The 26,050-nt window shown below is 31.9% G+C and overlaps 1 protein-coding gene across 1 annotated transcript in view; it reads right to left on the reverse strand.

The window, feature by feature from the left end:
• HSD17B4 (hydroxysteroid 17-beta dehydrogenase 4) overlaps positions 1-26,050 on the reverse strand; it is a 148,059-nt gene that overhangs the window by 114,144 nt on the left and 7,865 nt on the right. The window contains exons 3-7 of the mRNA XM_074281524.1: positions 8,242-8,349; positions 6,970-7,029; positions 5,743-5,764; positions 5,601-5,647; positions 3,034-3,118 (exon numbers count right to left, since the gene is read on the reverse strand). Of these exons, the coding sequence (XP_074137625.1) occupies positions 3,034-3,118; positions 5,601-5,647; positions 5,743-5,764; positions 6,970-7,029; positions 8,242-8,349 (322 nt within the window). The remainder of the gene's footprint in view (positions 1-3,033; positions 3,119-5,600; positions 5,648-5,742; positions 5,765-6,969; positions 7,030-8,241; positions 8,350-26,050) is intronic.

Raw genomic sequence — 26,050 nt, forward strand, 5'->3', positions numbered from 1 at the left:
AGGAAAAGGTGAAAATAATAATTACACTATACAAACAAAGTGCATAAGAAAAACTGACAGACATTAGATTGGGAAAGAAGGCTGATAGTTCTGAAAAAATACTCATATTGGGAATGGGTTAAACAAGAAACAATACATATGTAGATATAAAAAGTATAGCACCTTCCAAAACCTATGAAGAAATAAGGGTAAGGAAATGGGATAAGATGGATTTAGAAGGGTGTGGGTATGGGTGTATATAAACATGTGTGTGTGTGTGTGTGTGTGTGTGTGTGTGTGTGTGTGTGTGTGTGTGTGTATTTGTGTTTAACTATAGATTGATGGGGGTGATAGGGGGAATGAAAGGGGAAAAAATACTAAAGTAAAAAGTGCATTGTAAAGAAAAAATAGTCTTCAAGAAAGCAGAGAAAAGATGGATAGTCATGAATTGAATGTCTTCTATTATTATTGGCGTACTTGAAATGGAAATTCATTGTTACATATATTGAATCTTCCCTGATGTTCTGCTGGGCACACAATGTTTTGTTTTGTTTATTTTCTTTTTTCAGTATTTTTCTTTTTCTATTTTGCTTTTTTCTTATTTTGTATTTAAATTTTAAAAAGAAAAATAATATTTCTAAATTCTATAACTTAACTTATTACCCTTGGGAACTCTAAAGAAAAGCACTTTCATAGTGGGCAGAGTGATAAGGTTTCTATTCTTACCCAAAGTAAAACCTTTTTTATGGCCTCTCAGGAATGAAGGAAACTTTGATATTCTTAAACTTCTATTTCTACAGATCAGTTTCTTTTTGAAGCTCTTAATAGTTCTTTTTTTAAATCAAAACTGTTTGTTTCAGTCTCTAGATGTCCCTTAATATATATTATCTTGATATAAGACTGTACCTTTGCTCTAGCTTACTTGAAAATTTCTTTCATAAGAGATTCCACACTGAAATTTTCCTGTTTATCAAATTTCTAATATTCCAATCTCTCCAAAATGTTTTGAATATTAAGGATTTTCAGCAAAATTCTGTCTTCTTATTTTAAATCTTGATAACAAACAAGTATTAAACTGTTATTTGTTTCCACATATTGGTTCTTTGTATATCAATTTCCTCTGAATGAAGTGATAACTCTCTTCTGAATTTCATCACACACATACACACACACACACATACACATATATAGTTTACCTTAGTATCAGAACATTATTCTCTTTCTTAAGTTCTATATTGATTCTTTCAGCAAATTGCTGTGATCTGACCAATGAGGAGGTCATATTTATTTGTTTTCATGTTCAGGACAATTTTCATCTGTAGCCCCATCCTTGTTTCCCAATACTGATTCTTTGAAAGTCAGCCTTTTGCACACTAACTTGGTGTTCATTTTAAGAAACTTTCATCACTCATATATCCATCCAGGGCACAACTGTTACAGAAAATTATTATGCTTATCTGTTTGTATTAGGCTGGTAGTTATTTTGCATCAGACAGTTGTTATCTCTTCTCTTGTTTTTTGCCTTCATAAATAAAATTATTTTTCCTGTAGTTGTATTTTTCAACAAATTTTTTTCTTGGAATCTCTAATATCATTGTGATGATTTTCTTCTTGTGTTTCTTGGGCCATACATAAAAAAATTAATTTCAAATTACTCAAAATTGATTTTTCCATAATAAGGCTACATGGTATGCTATCAGCCCATTGCACAAATATTTTTATATTCACAAGTCAAATTTTAATTCTCTGATAAGCCTGTTAGTTTAGCCTAGACTATATCTGTAATTCCCAACTTACTTGAATCATCCTGGTCCTTTTCCATATCACTTCTTTTTATCTAGCATTTATCATAAATTTGTATTGATATTCCTTCTCTACAATTCTGAACCTAGCAAATTCCATTTCAGGGCTTAAGTCGCAGTGTCACTGAAGTTATGCAATCCTTCTTGACAATAATTTCAAGTTCTTCTGCCCTCAGATATCTTACAAATTCAAATGCAAATCCCTCCAAGACTTACTTATTATCCACATGTAAAGGATCTTTTCTGAATTAACTAGTCCTCTCAGTTTTTCTATCAAATCTTCTATATCTTCCAATTTTTTAACTACATTCTCATCCTCAAAGGATTACAAACTAATTAGAACCCAATTAGATGCTATTTCCTATTGTTAATTGTATTATGAATTTTAACTAAGTTTGTGGAAGAGGTTGTTAAAGCTATTAATACATACATATTTGCAACATATGTGGCCAAAGTTTTAATATGAGAAGATTCCATTAATCAGGCTTACTCTTTTGATTAAAGTCAATTTAGCTTCCTGCTTATTAACTAGCAGAATGTCTGATAACAAAACAATGCTACATTCATATCTCTTCCACCTTGTAAAGATTCCACTCAAAGCAAGTAAACCAAATCACCTTTTACAATTCTTTGAAACTGAGAGTCAGGTGAAATATTTCCAATAAACAAAGTGTTTTGAATGAATTACTTTTCAACATTATCTGTGGCTAACTTAAAGTAAGTTTGAATGACTTGCAGAGTACACAATTTACTAGCACCAATCACAGTCATGATCACACATTTATGCAATTAGTACAATTTATATTCTTCTCAAACATTCTGCAAAGATGAAATGATGAACTACCACCAGGATCTGCAAAAAGACTGCTGCCTATTTTGTGCCCAGCTGGTAACTAAGGGCACAAGATGACATTTTGGTCATAGAATAAAGTATACTATAAAAAAAAAACTTCAATTTTATGTATTTGTATTATTTTTAAGTGTAAAAGAATTCAGGGAAATAAGAAAACACTTAGGAGATCATTAAAAATGAAAGATAAAGGTTAAAAGTAAACAAGGTTTTCTAACAGTAATATGAATCAATGACACCAATTTTTCTCAGAGGACAGGAGAGCCCTATACATGAAAGTATGCACATATATTCCTAAAGATCTCTCCCTAAGCACAATAAATTCTCTAATAAGACTTAGCAAAGAGAAGACATATAAACACAAAGATGTTAAGCTTGCAAGAAAACCATACCAAGCCATACCTTCCAAACTTTTGCTTCTTCATGTGATCCCATGCTGCCCGGGTCACTTGGAATGATCCCCGCAAATGAACTTTATGGATTATATCTACAGATATTAAGTAATTGTTGTTACTAAGCATGTAATTGTCAAAAATCTGACAGGCATTTGATAAATGAAACCCAAGCAATGGTTATTTGTAGGAATGTTAACTTCACCTAAAAACCAAAATTGCTTTATGCATTCTACCTACCAATTATCAGGAAACTACGTGCAATGCCATAAAAGTTTATTAAATCACTCTCTTTTATATCAGGGCTTCTTGAATTTTTTGACCCCTTTTTGCCCAAGAAATTTTGAGCCTGATATACAAGTATATAAAAATAAGTTTACAAATCAAACATTTACTGATAATAAATCACAACTTCACACCTCCATATTTAGTTATGAGACTTCATATAAGTTACAAATCACAATTTAAGAAACTAGGTTCTATATGATTTAGAATGTATGTATACTATCATATTCATCCTAAATAAAACACTGCCTTTAACTATTGTCAGTCTACAATTTTTCATTAAGATATAAATTAATGTTTATGTATGTTGAATAATTCAATTTAAAAAGCAAATAACATAAACCCATAAAATTCATCAGTAACAAATAATTACTGAATACTCAGTATTGTACAGCAGTAAAACTGTAAAGCAGACATTACATTTTTCTGTCCAATTTAAACTAAAAATTTACATATACTATAAAAGACAGAAAATTCTTTGATAGCAATTAAGTTTTTTGTCACTTTATATACTTTTTGTTCTTAGTCTAGAGTATACATTTTCCGTGTCATATTGGGGAAAGGGCGGAAGTTTAAGGAAAAGTTGGGAGAAAAAAGGAGGAAAAGGATGAAACAGGGAAGAGAATTAAAAACAATAAATACCAGACAAGGATGGGAGAAGTCAGAAAAATGAAAACATCCCCTTTACTAAAGACCTAAGGTAATGCTCAGGTTTTTTTCCCTGATTTAATAAAAAGAGATAAGGAAGGAAACTACATCTTGTACCATAGATAATGAAGAAACAGCAATACCTAAACATATTTGCACCAGGTAGTATAGTATTCAAATTCTTAGAGAAGTTAAGTGAAATACAAAAAGAAATAGAGAGCTGGCTATGACAAACAATTTATTTAGTGTCTATTATATATATAGTAGGAAATAGTAAGAACTGGGTGAAACAAAAATGAAGCAGTTCTTGCTTTTGTAGATCTTTTAATGAGATAATACAACATGTATACATATTTGTGTAGCAAAGTATAACACAGCCATGCTTTACCTCCCTTCCTATAGCAAGATTACATGGGATCTTTGGTCCTAAGACACTCCTTTGGAGGTCACACAATCTCAACCAGCTTTTTGACTCATTGTTAAGTGTTTAATTTTATCCTCCTAAGCTCTACATCAACACAGAAGTGTTACTGTAATTTTTCATTAATAAATTTGCCATATTTTTCATTAATTTGCTCAAGCTCTCACTCCAGTTCATTAAATACTTGTTATGTAATAAAATAAAGCCTCCTTTCCCATTGCAATTACTCTTATTTCTCAATAATTAAATATTTAATTGGCCAAATGTTAAAATTTATTAAAAAATGAAGATAATATAAAGATACATATGACTATTTATAATATTAGTTATTACCAAAGCCATAGATTTAATCATCTCAAAACCTCAATATCATGGTAGTTCCATCCTCTTTTCTGGTCTGGAAACAGTTTTGGTGCATTCAATTCATTCCAGACACTAATTAATGTCTCTTACTAATCTTAATATTTCTTCTCAAGATTAGTCCTTTATTCCCTTTATCTTCATCTCAGGAAAAGTCTTTTCCAAATTATAGGATACTTCTTCCTCACAGACTCATGATAAGATTCCCTTTACAAATTTCTTTATAACACCACAATTAAATAGATCCAAAAAAGAAAAAATTGCTCCTCAGATCTTTCTACTCAATACTTTTCACAGATCCTCATGGATCACAGATAAAGCACATACCTTTGCCCTGATCTCATTAGAAGAAATACTTTGTATTAAGCTATTTTCTCAAATGACTCTTTGTTGAGATATTTTCCAACTTTTTAAATTGGCCAGAAAAAACACTTTTTCTTAGCATTCCAACTGAGCTCTTCCATGGATCTTAAAACTATAGTAACAGTAGCTGTAGTCTCTGTGAGACCTTCAAAACAGAGGTTACATTAAGTATAAAAAACAAGGTAACTGAGGGAGACACCAGCAGCTGGAGGGAATAAGGCAAGGACTCATATAAGTCATTCGGTCAACAAATATTTTAAAAGTGTTTACCACATACCAGATATACTCTCTTATGAAAAAGAAAAATAGTTTCTGGCCCTCAAGGAACTCTTAAAACCCTGTTACAAAGGTACTTCAAGCAAAAAAATAGCAACTTTTCCATAGCAATATTTAATATTTAAAATTATGTAGTGACCTTTAAGTCAAGCTAAATCTTGAGAGAAAACAGAGATTCCATAATGTGAAGACAAGTAAGGAGTGCTTTACAGGCAACAACTTACCCCAATCTTCATCACTTATCCTAACAAAGGAACGGTCACGCAGGATCCTAAGGAAACAAAGAAGGAAAAAGTTATAAAACTGAAAAATAACCTTGAACCTAAGTTATATATTAATGAAAAAAAAAAAAGAGGTATTACTCACCCAGCATTGTTTATAACAATATCTGTCCAAAAAAAGTCATAAATATTAGATATAAGCATAGTAATTTGTAAATGCTTACAAGTTTTAAATTCACATTACTTTCAAAAAAAATTTAACAAAGTTCAAATGAAATGAGATTTTTTTCTGAAATAATATCTAAATTTATCAGCCAGTTACTTCATTCTAAATTTTAAACTCTCACATCTTTGATCACTTATCTTTTCACCACCTCCTGTACAGTTCCATTAGTTTCCTCTCAATAACTGCCACTAAATCAGTACTTTAAACACTTATCTTTGCCATTTTACATTTTTAATGATAATTGTTAGCCTCTCATTTAATCTGTCCACCTAAAAACTAAACCAAAGAGGACAATGTTATGCTCCCAAATAAGTAACCTGACAATTTGCTAAATACAATGAAATTATAAACAGGTTCAAATATAAACTATCTTCCTAGACATATAATCAAAACTTGCCAAAAGGATAGCAAAATATGGCAGCATGATAAAAATTTTTACCAAACTGATCCCATATTTCAAACTAGAAAACTTTTGACGCATCACTTTTTACTGTCAAGTAATATTGCAAATAGGAATTTCAGCACAAAATACTAAATAATCTATTGGAATTTTTGTTCAAAACATATGATTCCAAAAATTTTTTAAATAAACTTTTAAAATTCAAATAGATTTCAGACTATGCTATTTGGAATTTTCACAGTAATCCTACTTTTCAGTAATTCAATTCAATAATTTTATTAAGTATTTATTATAAATAACACTAGACTAAATATGATTGAGCTAAACACTATACTATATATTCACAATTCAATATTCTACTGAAAAGATTTTAATTTAAATCTGTCATTACATTGATCAAAAAAAAAAAAAAAAAGCTTTTTCTTATTGTTACATCTGCTTCCAAACTATCAATTTTTTCAATATTTTATGTCTCATTTTAGGTACAAATAAACTGCCACTATGTTGCAAAAATAAGTTCAAGTTGCGCTTATTAATATTAACAGCATAACAATGAAATGATAACATTTTTAGATTAATAAGCTTTTGTAGAAATTGAACATTTTGTATAATTTCATATATCTAAAAAATTCTAATTCTTTGGGATGAATTTCAAAGTGCAAAATAGAATAAAAACAGAGGTAAAACTAAGTAATTTGTCAGAAAGATGGTAGGCATTCTTTTATATGAACTAAAAGAAACATCACCTATTTTTCCAAAAGCATCAAGTGCTGTCTTTACAACCTTCTCTCCAGCTTCCACAGAATCTGTAGGAAAATAGGTACAAATTGTAGCATATTTCACAATATTTTCCAGTGTAAGTGTAGCAAATTACATGGCTAACAAAGAAATTTAAGTCATGCTCAAAGAAAGGGGTTTTTCTTGTTTTGTTTTGTTTTTTGCTGAGGCAACTGGGGTTAAGTTACTTGCCCAGGGTCTCACAACTAGGAAGTGTTAAGTGTGAATCCAAATTTGAACTCAGGTCCTCCTGACTTCAAGGCTGTGCTCTATCCATTGCACCACTTAGTTGCCCCAGAAAGTATATTTTTAACGGTAAATGCTATATAGGAATAAAAATGAACTAGTTCTAATTAAAAAAAAAAAAAAAAAAAGAAAAAGAAAAAAAAAGTTAGAAAAAGAATGATTTGAAAAATATTGCTGCATATTCCCAGAACAGAATAATTTCTACTTAGTATGTTTGACATACTATACTATATTATATATAATAAGGTATAGTATAGTATATACCATATATAATATAGTATAGTATACACTATATAATATTACATTAACTATTACACCAGCTACAGTTAACCAAGCTATCAAAAAAAATTGTTCTAGCACCCTTTCCTATCCCCTAAAACTTTAAAGACAATTTGGTTTTTATATTCAATGTAAATAGCGTTGGTTTTTAGAAGGGACAGTCACAACTACTTTTAGAAAATAAATCAAATTTGTTTGATCTTTAAGAGTCTCTTACAGGTCACTGCTATGATACTGAAAAGAAAAAAAAGAAAGTTTCTATCTTATTTGGTTCATAATTTAATTTTCTGTCAAATATGAAAGAAGGCTTCAATAATAATCACACTGGTAGTAAAGGTTTTTCCCTCCCAGCAGGTATTTCTAGTATAATATATACATGATTTTTTCTTAATGCAAATGAAATAGGTTGTATAAAAGCAGGGGCAGAGTTATTCTGTTCCACCATAAATTCAAAATTTGAGGATTACATCTAAGAAAGTCATAAATTGTAAACTTGAGAAATTTAGCCTTCAATAGTTGAAAATCTCTTTCCCACCTTTTGGATATTCAATCAAATTAGATGGCTCCATTAGAAAATAATTATCATTCAGGATATTTCTCATTTGTAAAAAAATGTTTTGAGTTTTGCCCAATATGTTACTTTTAAATTTAAATATCCCTATTAGATTAAATAAAGGAAATAAAAATATTTTTTAAAGTATTTTAAAGTTACATACCATAATTAGCCACAGCTTTTCCCCCTTTCTTTCTTATTTCTTCAACAACATTATCAGCAGCAGAGGAGCTTTTTCCCACTCCCTTGAAGTCACCTCCTAAATCATTCACTGTAAAGTAAAAAAAAAAATTGTTCAACTGTTTCTCACAAAAACAGGATTTCGAATCTATCCAATTATTAGAAAAAAGACTCTTGTGAATTTAAAAGTAAAGTTTCAGCAAAGCCTAATCTATGTGTTTTCAAGTTCGTTTTTTTTAAAAAATCATGATTCCCTTCAATATCAGAAACAAGCATTTATGAATCACAGCCAGGCACAGTACTAGACTATTAACAACAATGGCTCCAGAGAAGAACTGAAAGAAAATATACCACTACCCTTCACTCCTTTGCAAAGAAGGACTTGGGGTGCAGACAGTGCATACTGTGAAGCACAGCTGATGTGAGATGTTTTTTTCTAAACTGCTTTTCCCTTTTTTTTTGTTAATCTTTATTATAGAGGAAAGCTCATTGTATTAGAGAGAGGAAGGGATACCTTCAGAAATGATGGTGATGTAAAGGCATAGCTATCGATAAAAAATGAGATTAAAAAAAATTATTCCATATCAGAAATCCTGAGTGGCTGTATATTTATTAACTCCCTAATACATCATTTATTGATAAGAAAGGGCTCTATTTAGTGCAAAATAATATTAGCAAAGGAATTCTTTCACATTTAGGATCAAATAATTTCCAAATACCACACATCAAGGTCCTCCTCTCTCCCACTATGAGCTAGGGAGGAGGCTCCTCTTGAAAGGCACAACAAAACAAAAACATATTTCATCATTTTTTCAAAGCCACCCAGTAGTGGATCTCTTCCTTTCCCTTCCCTTCCCTGCCCCCCCCTGCAAAACTGAGGAGTCTGGATGACAGTGCTAAAAACTTATTCACACAAAATATCCCTTATTTAGATCTTGGAGTCCCTCTTGAATTTCTCCTAACTCATAGAATATAAACCTTAGATTTTTCCAATCTCCCATTTTTCCCTCAAGTACAGCTTTTTTTTCATCCACTGATACTCTGCTTGGACTCATTCCCTAATTGTCAAAATGCTCTCACAAACGTTTTTTTACTCTTCCCTTCTTAGTGACATTGAATCCCTGAAAGAAAGAAAAAAAATTGCCCCTCCACAATCCCCTTTATCTGATTTACATTACCATCCCTTTCAACCCTTTCTCTTATTTTTAAATATTCCTCGATCCTTCAATTTTTCCAACAATTTTTCCCTCTTATAAAATATTGGGACTCCACTCATCAAGGCCTTTCAAAGGCCTTGTCCCCTGCAGTGGCTAATTTCTCCTCCCTTCCTAGTCTCATCCTGTTAGTGACTTAAAATTTCCTCTGACACTTACTACTTGTTTCTTTTTGGAGGAAGCCATTTAGTCTTCCTTCCTAGACCTTTGTTTCCTTAGATGTAAAATGAAAGGGTAAGCCAGATGACCTCTGAGATCCCTTCAAACTCTAGGTTTCAGATTCAATGATATGTAGGGAAAAGAACAAATCACAACTGATAGTGAGGTTGTGAACCTGGGTGACTGGAAGAATGGCAATGCTCTAGAGTAGACAAAAAACGGGAAAGTTAAGCTATGAAATGGATTGGAGATTATTGCATTTGACAAAACATGTTGAATTTGAGATGTATCTTAAGTCAAAATGGTCCAAAAGATAATAAAAGATTGATGGAGGAAAACTATAACTATATTTTAAAATTAAATCCATAAGATTTCATAAGATCACCAAAAGAAACAATGTACAAAGAAAAGATAAGAGAGTCCTAGAGTTTCAGTACACACAGAGCTTACAAAGTATACCTAGGACTTTCTATATGCATAGATGCTGACAAAGGAATTAACTAATATATATATATATATATATATATATATATGTACAAGGATCACAAAATTCACTTATTTTCCTATTGATATTTCAAATCAGCTAATCAATCCAACTACTTCTTTTATCTACTTTCTTGAAATAAAGGAGCTTTAAAACACAGACTGGAATTTTTTTCTTCATCATAATGTATTCCTGTTATTAATCTCATTGCAAAATATTCTGCAAAGATACTCTGTAAAGGACAGAAGGCAATCCTTTTGCAATAAAATTATCAAAAACCTAAACTTGCATTTGCTATACTATGTTTTTATAAAAATATTCAAATAACAGGACAGAATTAAAAGAAAATACAAAATTCAAAAATATACAATGGTTGCATTTTCTTTTTCTTTTAATGATCTTTTAAAGTACAATGGAAAAAATTCAAAAGTTGAGAGCCAAAGTTACTTACTTATATTGAGACTTTTTCATGATGTAAGACTACCCCCAAGCGGCAATAGCACAAAGTGCAACCTGACTTGGTTAAGCTTTAATGTCATTATTTATTGGGATTGATAGCATGTATTAAAAATCACAAGAGAATAGTCCATAACAATTTCCAACATAGGAGGCACATAATTCAGACTACTACTCAGTCATTACATTATTAATCCAATGAAACCATGCTGCTTAGAAATTAGCTACAGAAACATCTATTACTAAACACTTGGGTAGTATAATCACATTATTTTGAACAATATGAACAGGTTTCTTGCAGCTCCAATTCTCCTTCAGCATATTCCTATATGAAATTTCCTATTTGCTTGATAAGAAGCCCAGTGAAAGGCAACTTACCAGCTATACTCATATCATTGTGTTACAACTAGGAATACCTATATCATTGTGTTACAACTAGGAATGACTAAGAAACTATAAGGAAAGGCTATAAATATGCAGTTTCCAAGAATTTTTTTTCCAAACTCTGCACTCTAGTCTTTGTGCCCTAAGGAAAATATATTCACATATGACAGAAAATTTAAACACTGGAGAAGAAGGAAAGTAAACAGTCATGCATACAGACACAGCTAAACACATAAAGAAACTTGGCAGAGAAACAAACAAAAACAAGGAAACTAAACACTGGATAGAGCACCACTCCTGAAGTCAGGAGGACTTGAGTTCAAATTTAAGCTCAGACATTAAACACTTACTAGCTGTGTGGCCCTAGGCAATTCACTTAACCCCAACTGCCTCACAAAGGGAAAAAAAAAAAAAAAACAACTTGAGAACTAGTAAAGAATGAGTTATTTTCAAGTTGAGACTGTAGAAACAGTAATCAAAAATAATAATGTTTAATATTCTCCATATAAAAGAAATTTGTCAAGACAAAGAAGCACAAAAATAATCATACCCTTTGATCTAATAATCACATTTTTGAGGAAAGAATACATCCTAAGAGTCACCATAAAAAAGAAATATGATACACACAAACATAACATACATATATGTAACTATTATTTATAATAGCAAAGAACTGAAAATAACCTAAAAAATCCAAAGTCTGTTGAATGACTAAATAAATTTTACTATATTCACAATGTTGAATGACTAAATAAAACTGTCTATAACACCATCAAAAATAAGAAACAAAGGAAATCAGGAAGGCTACATAAAGTAAGGAAAACAGTATAGTAGAATAAGCACTGACACTTCCAATAGTGGACCTGGGTGCATAAACCTTATCAAATACTTGTTGTCTATGTGACTTTGCACAGATCATTCATCTGTAAAACGAATTGTTTTTGTTCAGTTATTTCAATCCTTTTCAATTCTTCACAACCTCCAGCAAAGATACTGGAGGAGTTTGCCATTTTCTTCTCCAGCTCATTTTACAGATGAGAAAACTGAGGTAAATAGGGTTAATTAACTTGCCCAGGGTCACACAGCAGCTAAATATCTGGAGAAGGATCTTCGTGACTTAGCCACCTCACAAAATGAGTAGGTTGGACTAGATCATCTCTGAAAGTGCCTTCCAAGATCCTAAGAAACTGAAGAACAGTATAAACATATTATTAGCATATGAAAGAAGTACACATGCAAATATAGTAATGATTGAACAAAGAAGAAAGAAGATAGAAAGGAAGTGCTACAAACATACTGAACACAAAAATGAATTTTCAAATAGTTCTATGTGTGTTTGGCTATCTTGTTTAAAGCTAAGTGTAACTCATTTATTTTTCCCTTAAAAAGATTCTCCACAAAGATGTTGTAACTGAATCAAAGAGAAAGGCAGAGGAGCCAGAGGCTCTGGATCTTCTGCCTTTTTTTCTGCTGATTTTGGAAATTCCACAGGCTTTAGATCTAGAAAATATTTCAAGAGTTTATCTAATACAACTCTCTCATTTCAAATATAAGGAAACTTCGGCCCAAATTAAGTGACACTTGCTTAGAGTCACAGAAGCAGTAACAGAGATGGGATTTGAAATAGAGGTCATCTGACTCAAAATCTAGTGCTCTTTCTAGCATACCCACTTGCTCTTTCTTCATTATTATTAGTTGATATGTGTATTTTTACAAAGCACTTTTCTTATAACCAAATTGAATAAGTATTACAATGTTCATTTTTTATATGAGGAAATTGAGATTTAGAGAGGCTAATGGCCTTTCCACTAATTCTGCCACCTCATAGGTAGGTAATTGGGGAGGTAATATTTCACTTTTCTGGAACTCAAGTTTCCTTCCCTGCAAAAATGGGAGAAGGAATGTAGTAGATGCCTTTTATGGTCTCTCTGCCAACTCCAAAAAATCTATAATTTTGTAAATTCTACAAAATTTACACTTTATAATCAGCAAACTCTAACTGAACACCTACTTTATTTTCAGTACTATTAGATACAAAAAGTTGCCAAATATATGCTGTCTCTCTCATTCTTACTTTCTCTCACAATCCCTCTCTCCCCTTCTCTTTTTATATCTTCTTCTCCCTCTCACACACACAGACACATATCCAGAGACACGAAAATACACACACTGAGTTTTGTTAAATAATTACTTCATTTGTCTCCTAGAGGGTAGTCACAAAAAGAATATAGCATGAAATTATATAGTACATTTAAAGAATGACCTTATTTCTTTTCTTTTCTAGTGATCCAAACTTGTGATTTCATCAATGTTTGTTTCATCTCTCACTGTGAATCTCCCTTCACCAATGCAGACTGCCAACAGCAGGAATTTATGATCTGGGCCATGACCACACAGCCAGAACTTGAATTCCTTCAACCCCAGACTGGCCTGCTACCCATGATACAATATTACTCCATGACAATAAATTTTATGGACTAAGTATGTGGTATATACAAGTACAAAAAGAATCAAAAAAGGAATATGAGCAGGAAATAGCAAGAAAATTGCCACAGAGGAGATCTCTGTACTATAAACAATCAAAATAAGGATGTACAGAGAAGAGGGGCATAAGTATTCAAAGGAGCTGAAATAGCAGAAGCTAAGGCTCAGAGAATGAGATGGATATAACAAAGGTATGGACCTACTTTCTAGTGAAGATAGGGAAAAGAAGACAAAAATGAGTTCTGCCTAACAACAATAGAAAGGTTCAGAACAGGAAATTGTGGGATGAAGGCAATTCCTGATTTTTACTATCCAAAGTACACACATTCTAAGGTCTTAGAAATCTACTCCCTTGGTTTTCAAAGGAGGTAGTAGTTATATTATCAATGAATGGAATAAACTGAGTGAAGATCTCTCATAAGAAGGTAGCCTCAACCTATACCCTAATTGTGACTTGAGATTTTGCGATAACAAATTGAGCTATAGCTAAAAACTACAGATGTTCCATTTTCTTAAACTTACATTCCCCTCCTTTCTCCCTTCTTATTAGCATTTCAGTATCTAATACTGTAGAGTATGTAATTGGCTAGCATTCTGTTTCTGGAGTAGATATTTCAATTAAGCATGAGCCTGGATTCCCCATCCAATGTGAAAAAAGGTCAGAAGCAGAGTGGGGGGCTTCTGTGTTAGGATATATATAATCTTGTGTTTTGTAGTTTGTACTTTGCACTCCTCTGTTGGGAGTTGCCCTCTCTCATAAAATCATAATAAATCTTTTTTTTTTTTTTTTTTTTTTTTACTTTTTACCTTGAGAGTCTCTGATTTTAATTTGGGTAAGGGTCGCTGTCCTATACATCATATACAAAACATGTTTATTTCTGTTTTGAGATAAGAAATTATGGTTAAGAGGCAGCTAGGTGGTGCAGTAGTTAGAGCACCAGCCCTGAAGTCAAGAAAACCTAAGTTCAAATCTGGTCTCAGAAACTTAACACTTCCTAGCTGTGTGACCTTGGGCAAATCATTTAACCCCAACTACCTCAGCAAAAAAATAAAAAGAAAAAAGAGAAAGAAAAAAAAATTATAGTTAGCTATCATAATTATTCATCAATAAAGTAGATAAGAAAAAGATATAACAAATGTAGAATAGCCAAATATTTCCAAGGTTGTTCTTTGGGTCCTGAACCTTATTCAATCTTAAAGTAGTGGAGAAGATTTGAGGTCAGTAAAGAAACACTATGAAGCTGCCTCACCAAGATTGCACATTATGAACATTCTCTACTGCAACTGTCTGCTTACAGTGAAGTTGTGAGGAGATGCCCAGTAAATTGGTTTTTAGTCTGACTGACATTCAGAAAATCCTTAGACTTGATCTCATAAAATTAAAATACAACTCAAGTTTTATAGAGAAGAAATACTTTCCAATCAACACTTCATTGAACTGTTAGTAGCTTCTTCAAGTGTAAGATTCCCCATACCTGGAGAATGGAAGTTTGCTGACCCTCATGGTGAGCCTCCTTGGATTTTAAAATTCTGCCTGGCCCAGATCCCCAGATGACTTCCGCAACAAGAAGGAACAGGAGGGAATCAAGCAGGCAATTTCTTCAAATGTACTACTGATGCTTTTCTCTTTTACTCCCTATTAACTTTAACCAAGCTGGGATATTGTTAAGCTGCTGTAACACAAAAGAACAAATTAAACTCATTGCCAACCAGTCAGTCACCAACACCAAAGAGCTGCAGCTAAGAGAAAAGTACAACTTCCCTATCCAATCCCAGCAAAATTTTATGGGAACATGAAAGAAGCAACCAGAGTTTCAAAAGAGTAGGGAATTCACTCACCTAGAAATGTAGTACTTCCTTCATTACCAAATGAATATCAATAAAAAGGGAGCTGACTAGCTAGCCTGCCTCTCTACCAATTAATTACATGGAAATTTAAAAGCTGACAGGCCAGGAAAAACATTTTTAGTTGCTGTTACCTACCAACTACAGATGAAAGGAGCCTATCCTATCTATGGGGACAGTCCTGCTGCTCCTTCTCAGGCTAAATCTCTCAGATGGGCTTGAACTATTGAGTAGTGGCAAATCCCAAGCACAGTTCAACATCTACATGTTTTATTTGGAGGATTACATGCTTTCAAGCAGCTAATTGGAGAGGAAGGGAAGATTGTAAGAGACAACTCCCACTCTAGAGGCCACACTGCAGAACCCAAAACAAAGAGTCTGTCATGGAAAAGGGCAATACTAAATCACACTTCTCTTGGTACCCCCAACTTATTGGTATTAAGCAATGCCACTGAGTTAGATGTAGCCATTGCTCCAGCAGCCCCTTAATTTCACTAAAGGAAAGTAAGCCATATTCAGGGACCCTTTGCAGGGAGTGTAGGGAAAAGAAGAAAAAGAGTCAGATGTTATATATTTTTTAAAAAGTAAAGTCAGTATTGAAAAAAAAAAAGGTGGGGGATAAGGGAGGATCAGAAGAGGGCCAATTATTAGTGAGAACCAAAAGATAGGAATAAGAAAGAAAAAAAATTTAAGATGAAAATGTCATAAGAGTTTTAAAATTCATTTTTATCCATTATTATTTGGATATAGCATGGCCATTTAATTGTGAGGAAAATCACACGGCCAGCTGCAGCTGAGACTTTCTTGAGATTCTCAAATATTTTGATAGAAAATAAGAAATGGGGGAGGAAGGGAAGGAAGAATTTACTGATATCCACATGGTAGTTGTAAATCCTAAATTCCTCTTTTCTTAATGATTACTGATAAACTAATTATCTTTGAAATGTAAACCTTTACCTTAGTCTGTTACCTATTGAAAATTCTTTTGTAAAATCCTTTCTCCTTCTGGTAAGCTATAATTCAAAAATTGTATTCTTTTCCTTCATCTCCCTAATGTATTTCAAAAGCTTTAGGAAATCTCTGTTTCTGTTCCAGAATAATTTGAGAATTCTAAGTCTATGGTGAAGCTTTTATAATAAACCCGAGTTGTGTCTCCTAAATCTCTATTTGTTGATAGTTTTAACTGGCAACAATACCAATCAAAGAATCTATTGATATTTCCATAACAAAAGCAAATTTGTTACCTATGGAGCAGGCAGAGGAGAGAGTACAATATAGGAACAAGTCTTTTCCCATTCCCATCCCCAGGCACAGCTCGAAGTTCAGCTTATGAAACTCTACAATTATCCTTTAAGATTTAGGGAGGGAGCTGGATCAGCCAGGAATTAAGGGCTGGAGACACAGAAGGCATAGCCATTATTATAGAATAGGATCAAATAGCCTCCAGCCTTTTTCCACCTTATTATATATATGCCTCTATTTACTAGACAGCAAGGTAGATAGACTCAGCTCAGCAAGTAACTTTATAGTGGCTCTCCAGAACATCATAAGGAAAAGTCAAGAAACAAATTTTTACTGACAAAGGATGGGGAACAGGAAAAGATTCTAACTCTGTGACTGACGATTCCAATAGAGCCAGAGCTTCCAAGTTTTCTTTGTATCTTTGCTAAAGACTGACAAATTACAATCATTTAAACATTCTCCCAGGTTCCTAAAACATACATCTACATCAAATGGTATAACCTTTCTTTCATGTTACTGGGCCTGGCTCAGAAATTATAGAAAGAAATAATACAAATCATCAGTATTTCTATGTTTTAAAAATAAAACATAATTTTTTTAAAAAGCCAACAAGAGCTAGAAAGAGAAATTCCATTTAAAATAATTGCAGATACTATAAATTACTTGGGAATTTTCCTGTTAAGACTAACAGGAAATATAAACATAATTATAGTACATTCTTTATCTAAATAAATTTCATGAGCAGGTCAAGCCAATACAATAACAATTACAAAACTATCTAAATAAATTTACTTATTCATTATCACACAAACTGAATAACCAAAAAAAAAACTTTTCAGAGCTTTTAACAAAATTCAATTGAAGAACAAGAAAATTAAGAATGTCAAGGGAATCAAGGAAAAATATGTACAAGAAGAGGTAGCAGTTCTGGATATCAAACAATACTACTAAGATATAATCATCAAATTAAGTTGTTTGCTGAATAATAAATAAAATGATTGATCAACATACTAGATTAATTATATATAATATACAGACACAAATAAGAACAATAAACCTAATATTTGATAAACCCAAATATGCCAACAATTGGGACAAAAATTCACTATTTGACAAAAATTGAGAAGACTGGAAAGTATTCAAGAAAATAGGCAAAGATCAATTTGTGTGGGACGCAGAAGACCTTTACCCAAAATGACTATTCAAAGATCACTCAAAGTAGAAAGCAGAAAAGATTTATTAAAGTCTCATGAGAATGAGCAGTCCCACCATAAGATAAGCTCACAGTAGGAGGGCTGAAGAATTAGTAAAGATACACAGTTTTTATAGATTTTGTTACAAGAGATTATATCACAAGTAAGAGAGGGTGGAGGGGGGGCACTCATCTAATTGGTTGTTGCTATCAGGAAAGATTGGATTAAAAGGTTTCTGTTTCCTCAAAATCACCTAATTTCCAGGAAACAGAAAATCAGGCCTTCAGGCTTTAGATAATCAAGCAGTGTTTAAACAATAGTCTAAATGTTGATAAATGTCATCAGCTCAGGTTAAGTAAATATAGGCCTGCACATATTATACTTATGCAGATCACGGAGACACAGAAATAATGAAAATAAAATACAGAAAAAGAATTCACACATTCCTGTAAGTTCCTCACCTTATCTCTCTATCCACACAATACCATATACTAAGATAAAGTCAAAATAAGCACACGATTTAAACATAAAAGGGTTAAATAAGTAAATCCAGGGGAACAAGGAAAAGAATTATCTATCAAATCTAACAAAGGAAAAGTTCATACTAAACAAGATAGAGAGGTTCACAAGGAGGTAATATTGATAATTCTGATTATTAAAAAATTCTAAAAATTTTTACACAAACAAAACCAACATAATTAAAATTAGAAGAAAAGCAAGAAATTTTGCAACAAGTTTCTCTGACAGGCATGTATGTGTATATATATATGTATATATATTTTCCAATAAAAATCTAATTTCTCAAATACATAAGCAACTGAGCCAAATTTACAAGAATAAGAGTCATTCCCAAACTGAAAAATAAGTGATCAAAAAAAGGAGGAAAAGTCAGTTTCCAGGGGCAGCTAGGTGTCGCAGTGGATAGAGCACCAGCCCTGAATTCAGGAGGACGGGAGTTCAAATCTGGTCTCAGACACTTAACACTTCCTGGGCAAGTCACTTAACCCCAGCCTCCAAAAAAAAAAAAAAAAAGAAAAAAAAGAAAAAAGAAAAGAAAAGGCAGTTTCCAGAGGAAGAAATGAAAGCTACCAATAAAAAACTACCAATCAAAGGTAACCATTGGAGGTAAAGTAGTAAAATAGATAACAATTATTATCATCAATTGTCTAATTACCATAGATTCTTTCAGAATTTACATCTTTCCTTATGTCTGCCCTTCTACCATCATTAATTAAACCTTATTGAGGCAGTGAGGAAATAAAGATAGCTTCCTAATTTTACAGTTTCACTGTAACTTCTAATAGGAAAGTTCCAAATTCAAAGTTACCCCTTAGTAAAAAAGTGAATAGATCCATACAAACATAAGCAGCAGAAAGAATGTCCAATAATGTCACAAAGAAATGAAAAAAATAATAAGAGCTAGAAATTTATGTAACAGCCTCAAATCTCAGAAAAGTACCAATAATCAAAGAAGCAGTTAATTAAACAAATAATGATAACCTATTTGCAAAGTACTATACAGGGCAACTCACTAGAGATGGAAAAGTACTGGAATAGCCAGAAAAAGTTGTCCAACTCATTAGTATAATGAACTTCATCAAGAAAAACTCATAACGTTGATCTAAACCTGGGCCTGTGGACATGAGGGACTTAAGCTCTCTTACACAGGAATTTCAAAGAAAGATAATGCCTTATTTTTTTCAATTATTCACCTATATAAGAGGGAACTCCTACCCCCAGGTAAGAGCAGAGATGGAACAGACAACCCTTCTGAATAACAATGGCCAGAAATTGCTAAACCTTCCAATTCTCCTTCAAAACATTTTACAGATCTAGGATACACACTTAGAAGAAAAAGTTAAACTCCTCAGAGCTTTAATAAAAGCCTTAGCTTTGCAGCAAGGCTTAATTCTGTGTGCTTTATGTAGATACTTTTAGCTATAATTTTTGAATAATTCTTAACAATAGTGTCTGTTAATATAGTACTAAAGAAACAAATGAGTAATTCTAATATCTGTTTCAAGAAAAAAAAAAAAAAAAGCCAAAGAATATTGATAAAAACTGGAAGGAAGGAAGGGAGGGAGGGAGGAGGGGAGGAAGTGAGGGAGGCAGAGACTGCAAACAATTAACAATCATATGATTCCTGGATTTGACAAAGAAGTAACATGATTGTAAAATTAGTACAAGAACTGGTGCTAGAAGTAGTGAGAATGATGTGGCATAGCTGACTTTGAGTCTCATGAGGAACTGTCCAATGAGGATCTGATAGAGCAACTAGCTACAAAGATTGCAGAACAGAGGCTGAACAAAAAAGATTCCCAATAAAACAATTGGCAGAAACATTTCATCATTCAGTAATTTTTTTTCTTGTGATGAAAAAATGTCTCCAAATGCTTCAATATTTGTTAAGTTCAAAAACTAATTGAGAATAATATTGTTTGCTATCATCAAATATACAAAGGATGAAAGAGAACCACAATTGAAATATCACTTTAAAGTTTCATTAAAAAAAAATTGTAGAGATAACCACCAGTGATAAGGCATAAGTACAGTGGATAGGAAAGGGAAAACATACTGAACTTCTCTGTTAACTTTATTGTACAGTACTATGTAAATTTTTAAATTAACTATCTTTCATTTCATAATTCTACTTAGTATCATGTTATATTTTGGTATATTTATGACTTGAATATGACTTGTTATATAGACTAAGTGAAGTGGATGAGTAGAAGGAAATTCTCATTAAAAATAACATTAGGTAGAGGTCTGTGGAATGGTCCATTTACATAAAGTTAGAACAGACTCAAAATCCAGTCAGTAATCAAGCATCAATGTATCTATGATACTATGTATCAAACACTAAATTAAAAGAGGGAGATATAAAGAAAGACCCTCAAAAATGTATCTAACCTTAAGAAACTTATATGCTAATGCAGAGATAACAAATAATTAGATATATACTGACACATACAAAATAGAGGGAAAGCAATTAGAAAAACAGAAAGTGAGAAATATTAGGAAAGGTTTACTCCAAAAGGGAACATTCCAGGTGAGGAGACAGCCAGCACAAACACAGAGAGATGGGAGATGGCAGTTATCTGTTTGAGGAAGTTCAAATACACCAGCATGGAGGGTAGAGGGAAGCAAGTCAAATGTTTCTATGGTTTCAAAGATGGAAATAGTCAATAATGGTGGGCTTCTATAAAGAGTGCTCAGTGTCCCCCAGAAACATTGTATAGATTGGTAAGTAAATGCAACCCCAGTTCACAAGTGAATTGTGATATTTTAACCAAATGAGAGAACACAAAAAAAGCACTTTGCAAACCAGAAAGTGCTATACAAATGCTACCTCTAGGAATTTTTGTTGAGTGGCTGTGAAGTTAACACAGACCTAGCGCAGCCACTGTCACCTACAGAGGAAGCTTGGACAATCTCTCCTTTGCCCTAAAAGCAGATCTCAACCTTTTTTAAAAAATGAGCAAAAAGTCAAAAAGAACTCTAACCACAGATAGTTTATATGGGAAAAAAGAAGAACAGATTTCAAACCCTGAGGACACTAAAAGCAAATCTTCTTTAGATGAAGCCCCAAAGAGTGATATGAATTGGTCCCCATCTCACAAGGTTCTCTTGGAAGAAATCAAAAAAGATCTTAAAAGAGGGTTTGGAAAAGAAAACAAAAATTATCTGAAGAAAACTCCTTACAAAATAGATTTGACAAAATGGAAAAAGAAAATAATGCCTTGAAAAACAGAATTTGTAAATGGAAAAAAAAAAAAAAAAAAAACAACTTGAAAAACAGAATTTGTGAAATGGAAAAAAAAAATTCATAGAACATGTCATTTAAAAATTCAATAGGCTAAATACAAAAGGAACTAAAAAAGGTAACTGAAGAAAGTAATTCACTAAAAATTAGAACTGGACAAATGGAAATTAATGACTCAATAAGACATTGAGAATCAATCAAAACCAAAAAAATGAAAAAATAGAAAAAAATGTAAAATAACTCATTGAAAAAACAACTGACCTAGAAAATGGATCTAGGAGAGACAATTTAAGGATTACTGAAGTTTCTGAAAACCATGTTGAAAAAAAGAGCCTAGACATTATCTTTCAAGAAATGATCAAGGAAAACTGCCTTGATGTCCTAGAATCAGAAGGTAAAATAGCCACTGAAAGAATTCACCAATGACCTCCTGAAAGAAACCCCAAAATGAACACTCCAAGTAATATCATGGCTAAATTTCAGAATCATCTCACCAAGGAAAAAATATTGCAAGCAGCCCAAAAGAAACAATTCAAATATCAAGGAGCCACAATTAGGATTACTCAGGATTTAGCAATTTCTACTTTAAAGGATCGAAGGGCATGAAATCTGATATCCAGAAAGGCAAAGGAAATTGGATTGCAGCCAAGAATCAACTATCCAGCAAAACTGAATATTATCTTTCAAGGAAAAAGATGGATAATTTAAAGAAACAGGTAAATTTCATTTATTTTTGATGAAAAGACCAAAGCTGAATTGAAAATTTGATCTTCAAATACAGAATTCAAGAGAAGCCTAAAAAGGTAAAAAGGAAAGAAAAAATAATTTCTTTTAAAAGTTAAAAAGATTCCTATATGAGAAGAAGATATTTTTAACTCTTGAGATCTGCATCTCTGTTATGGGTATATTTAGAGGTCACAGTAATAATTTGATTTTAGTGTGATGATATAAAAAAGAAACTAGAGGAAGAATGGGGATTCTACTGGAAGAAGAAAAAAATAAAATTAAAATGGGATAAATTACTTCTGAAGAGACAAAAAAGACTTATTACAATTGAGAGAAAGAAGGAAGGGGGATGAACATTGTGTGAATTTTACTGTCATCAGATTTGACTCAAAGAGATAATATTAGTCATATTTGGTTTCACAGAGAAACTTGTCTCACCTTATAGGGAAGTAGGAAGGAGAATGGGGAAAGGAAAGGGAGAGGCTAACAGAAGAGAAAACAGAAGTACTAGGCAAAAAGTATAAGAAAGGGAGAGGGGTTGTAAAGGAGGAAGGCTGTTTGAGGGAGGTGGTGGTCAGAACAAAATACTAGAGAGAAGGGAAAGGATGAAAGAAAAAAAAGCATAACTTGATGTAAATAAGATGGTAAGAAATACAGAATTAGTTATTTTAATTGTGAATATGAATGGAATGAACTCTCCCATAAAACCGAAATGGATCACAGTCTGGATTAAAAGCCAGAATCCTCATTATGCTGTTTACAAGAAACACATTTAAAACAGAGTGATACATTTAGAATAAAGGTAAAAGGCTGGAAAAGAATCTATTATGCTCCAGGTGAAGTAAAAAGAGCAGGGATAGCAATGCTGATCTCAGATCAAACAAAAACAAAAACAGATCTAATTAAAAGAAATAAGGAAGAAACTATATCTTGCTAAAGGGTATCAAAGATAATGAAGTAATATCAATACTAAACACATATGAACCAAGTGGCATATCCTCCAAATTCCTAAAGAAGAAGTTAAGAGAGCTGAAAGAAGAAACAGATATTTAAACTATACTAGTGAGGGGATCTCAACCTTGCTCTCTCAGAACTAGATAAATCAAACCACAAAATAAATAAGAAAGAAGTTAAGAGGGTAAATAGAATTTTAGAAAAGTTAGGTATGATAGATCTTTGGAGAAAATTGAATGGAGACAGAAAGGAGTACACTTTTTTCTCAGCAGTTCACAGAATCTATAAAAAAATTGACCATATATTAAGGGACAAAGACCTCAAAATTAAATGCATAAAGGCAGAAATAGTAAATGCATTTTTTTTCAGATCATGATGCAATAAAAATTACATGCAATAAAAGGCCAGGAGAAAATAATCCAAAAATTAATTGGAAACTAAATAATCTAATCCTAAAGAATATAAGGGTGAAACAACAAATCAGGCACAATCAATAACTTCATCCAAGAGAAAGCCAATAATGAGACAGGATAACAAAATTTGTGGGATGCAGCCAAAGCAATTATTAAGGGAAATTTTATATCTCTAGATGCTTACTTGCATAAAATACAGAAAGACATCAATGAACTGGACTTGTAATTATAGAAACTAGAAAAAGAAAAAATTTAAAATCCCCACTTAAAGACCATATTTGAAATTCTGAAAATAAAAAGGGACATTAATAAAACTGAAAGTAATAAATTAAATTACTGAATTAATAAATAAAACTGAGTTAGTTTTATGGAAAAAAAAACAACAAAAATAGATAAATCTTTAGTTAAATTGATTAGAAAAAGGAAAGAAGAAAATCAAATTGTTATTCTCAAAAATGAAAGGGGAGAACTTTCCATCAATGAAGAGAAAATTAGAACAATAATTAGGAGCTATTTTTCCCAACTATCTGTCAACAAATTTGATAATTTAAGTGAAATGGAGGAATACCTATAAAAATATAGATTGCCCAGATTAACAGAAGAGGAAATAAATTACTTAAATAGTCCCATTTAAAAAAAAAAAAAAAAAAAAACGAAAGAAAGAAAGAAAGAAAGAAAACAAGCTATTAATCAATTTCCTAAGAAAAAATCTCCAAGGCCAGATGGATTTATATGTGAATTCTACCAAACATTTAAAAAACAATTAATTCCAATAATATGCAAAACTATTTGAAAAAATAGGAAAAGGGGTTCTACCAAATTCCTTTTATGACACATATGTGGTTCTGATACCTAAATCAGGTAGGGCAAAAACAGAGAAAGGACTTTTTCAGTTCTAATATTTGTATCCCCACTGCCTACAATATAATGGATACTTTTGAATAGATAAATTAAATTGGAGAATATCTAAAGAATGATGATTTATATATATATATATATATGTATATATATATGTATAAAAAATTCATGAATGAATATTGGCTATGAAAACTTTCACAACCAAAAGTGATATTAAAAAATATACAGGAGAAATGAGTGTAAACTGTTTGCATTTTTTGTTTTTCTTCCCAGGTTATTTTTACCTTCCGAATCCAATTCTTTCTTTGACAGCAACAACAATAAAAAAAAAAAAAAAAAAAAAAAAATTTGGTTCTGCACACATATATTGTATCTAGGATATACTATAACATATTTAATATGTATGGGAATGCCTGCCATCTAGGGGAGGGGGTGGAGGGAAAGAGGGGAAAATTTGGAACAGAAAGGAGTACAAGGGATAATGTAAAAAATTACCTATGCATATGTACTATCAAAAAGTGTTATAATTATAAAATTAATTTTAAAAAAAAATTTTAAATAAAATAAAAACAATATTTTCCATAAAAATATCTAGGAAATAAAATACTTAGAAAAGGAGGTGAATCAAGATTAAAGAATAAGAGATTCACATTGGAATAAAGTTTATATAAGTCTAAAAGAGGACTTTCAGCCACTGGGGAAGCTATTTAGGGATTTTTTAAGAAATACAAACAAGTGTAATTAATAGAGGCTAGAAAAACAAATGGGTTACAATATGTACTATTACAAAAAGTGGAATAATCCAAGGAAATTTTTAGATACTAAAATTCTTCTGGTGAGGCTATATGATTGCAAAACCATGGTATATCACAATTTTATTTTCTCTGTTTATTTATGTTTAGCAATTATTTTATATTTGTTTTTAAGATTTTTTTGAGTTCTAGGTTCTCTCCTTTATACCCACCCACAAATAAGAAACAACATGTGAAATTATACAAAAAATTTCTTATAAGTCAAGTTGTGAAAGAAAATATAGATCTCCCACCCTTAAGAAAATAAAAACCCTCAAGAAAATAAATAAGTTAAAAAGAAAAAAGAGAGAGAGGGAAAGGAAGGAGAGGAAGAAGGAAGAGAAAGAATGCTTCAAACACAATCGGTTCCTTCTCTGGGTATGAATAGGATTTTTCAACATAAATCTTTCAGAGTAGTCATTAGTTATTATACTATTAAGAATAGCAAGGTCATTTACAGCTGGTCATCCCAGAATGCTACTATTACTTTGTATATTTCACTTTGCTTGAGTACATGGAGGACTTTCCAGGTTTTCTTTTTTTTTTTTTTCTGAGGATCCTGCACATCATTTCTTATAGAACAATAATATTCCATCACAAACACATACCACAATTTATTAAGCTATTCGCCAATTGATGGATATCTCTTCAATTTCTAATTTTTTCCACTCTGAGAAGAGAGCTGCTATAAATATTTTTTGTACACACACACACACACACACAGAGGTCACTTTCCTTTTTTTTTTTTTTTTTCCAATCTCTTTTTGGTATTCATGTCTAGTAGTGGTGGTGGTAGATATGCATGAATTCATAGCCCCTTAGGCAC

The sequence above is a fragment of the Sminthopsis crassicaudata genome, chromosome 1, assembly GCF_048593235.1.
Source record: "Sminthopsis crassicaudata isolate SCR6 chromosome 1, ASM4859323v1, whole genome shotgun sequence".
In the NCBI taxonomy this organism is placed as follows: domain Eukaryota; kingdom Metazoa; phylum Chordata; class Mammalia; order Dasyuromorphia; family Dasyuridae; genus Sminthopsis; species Sminthopsis crassicaudata.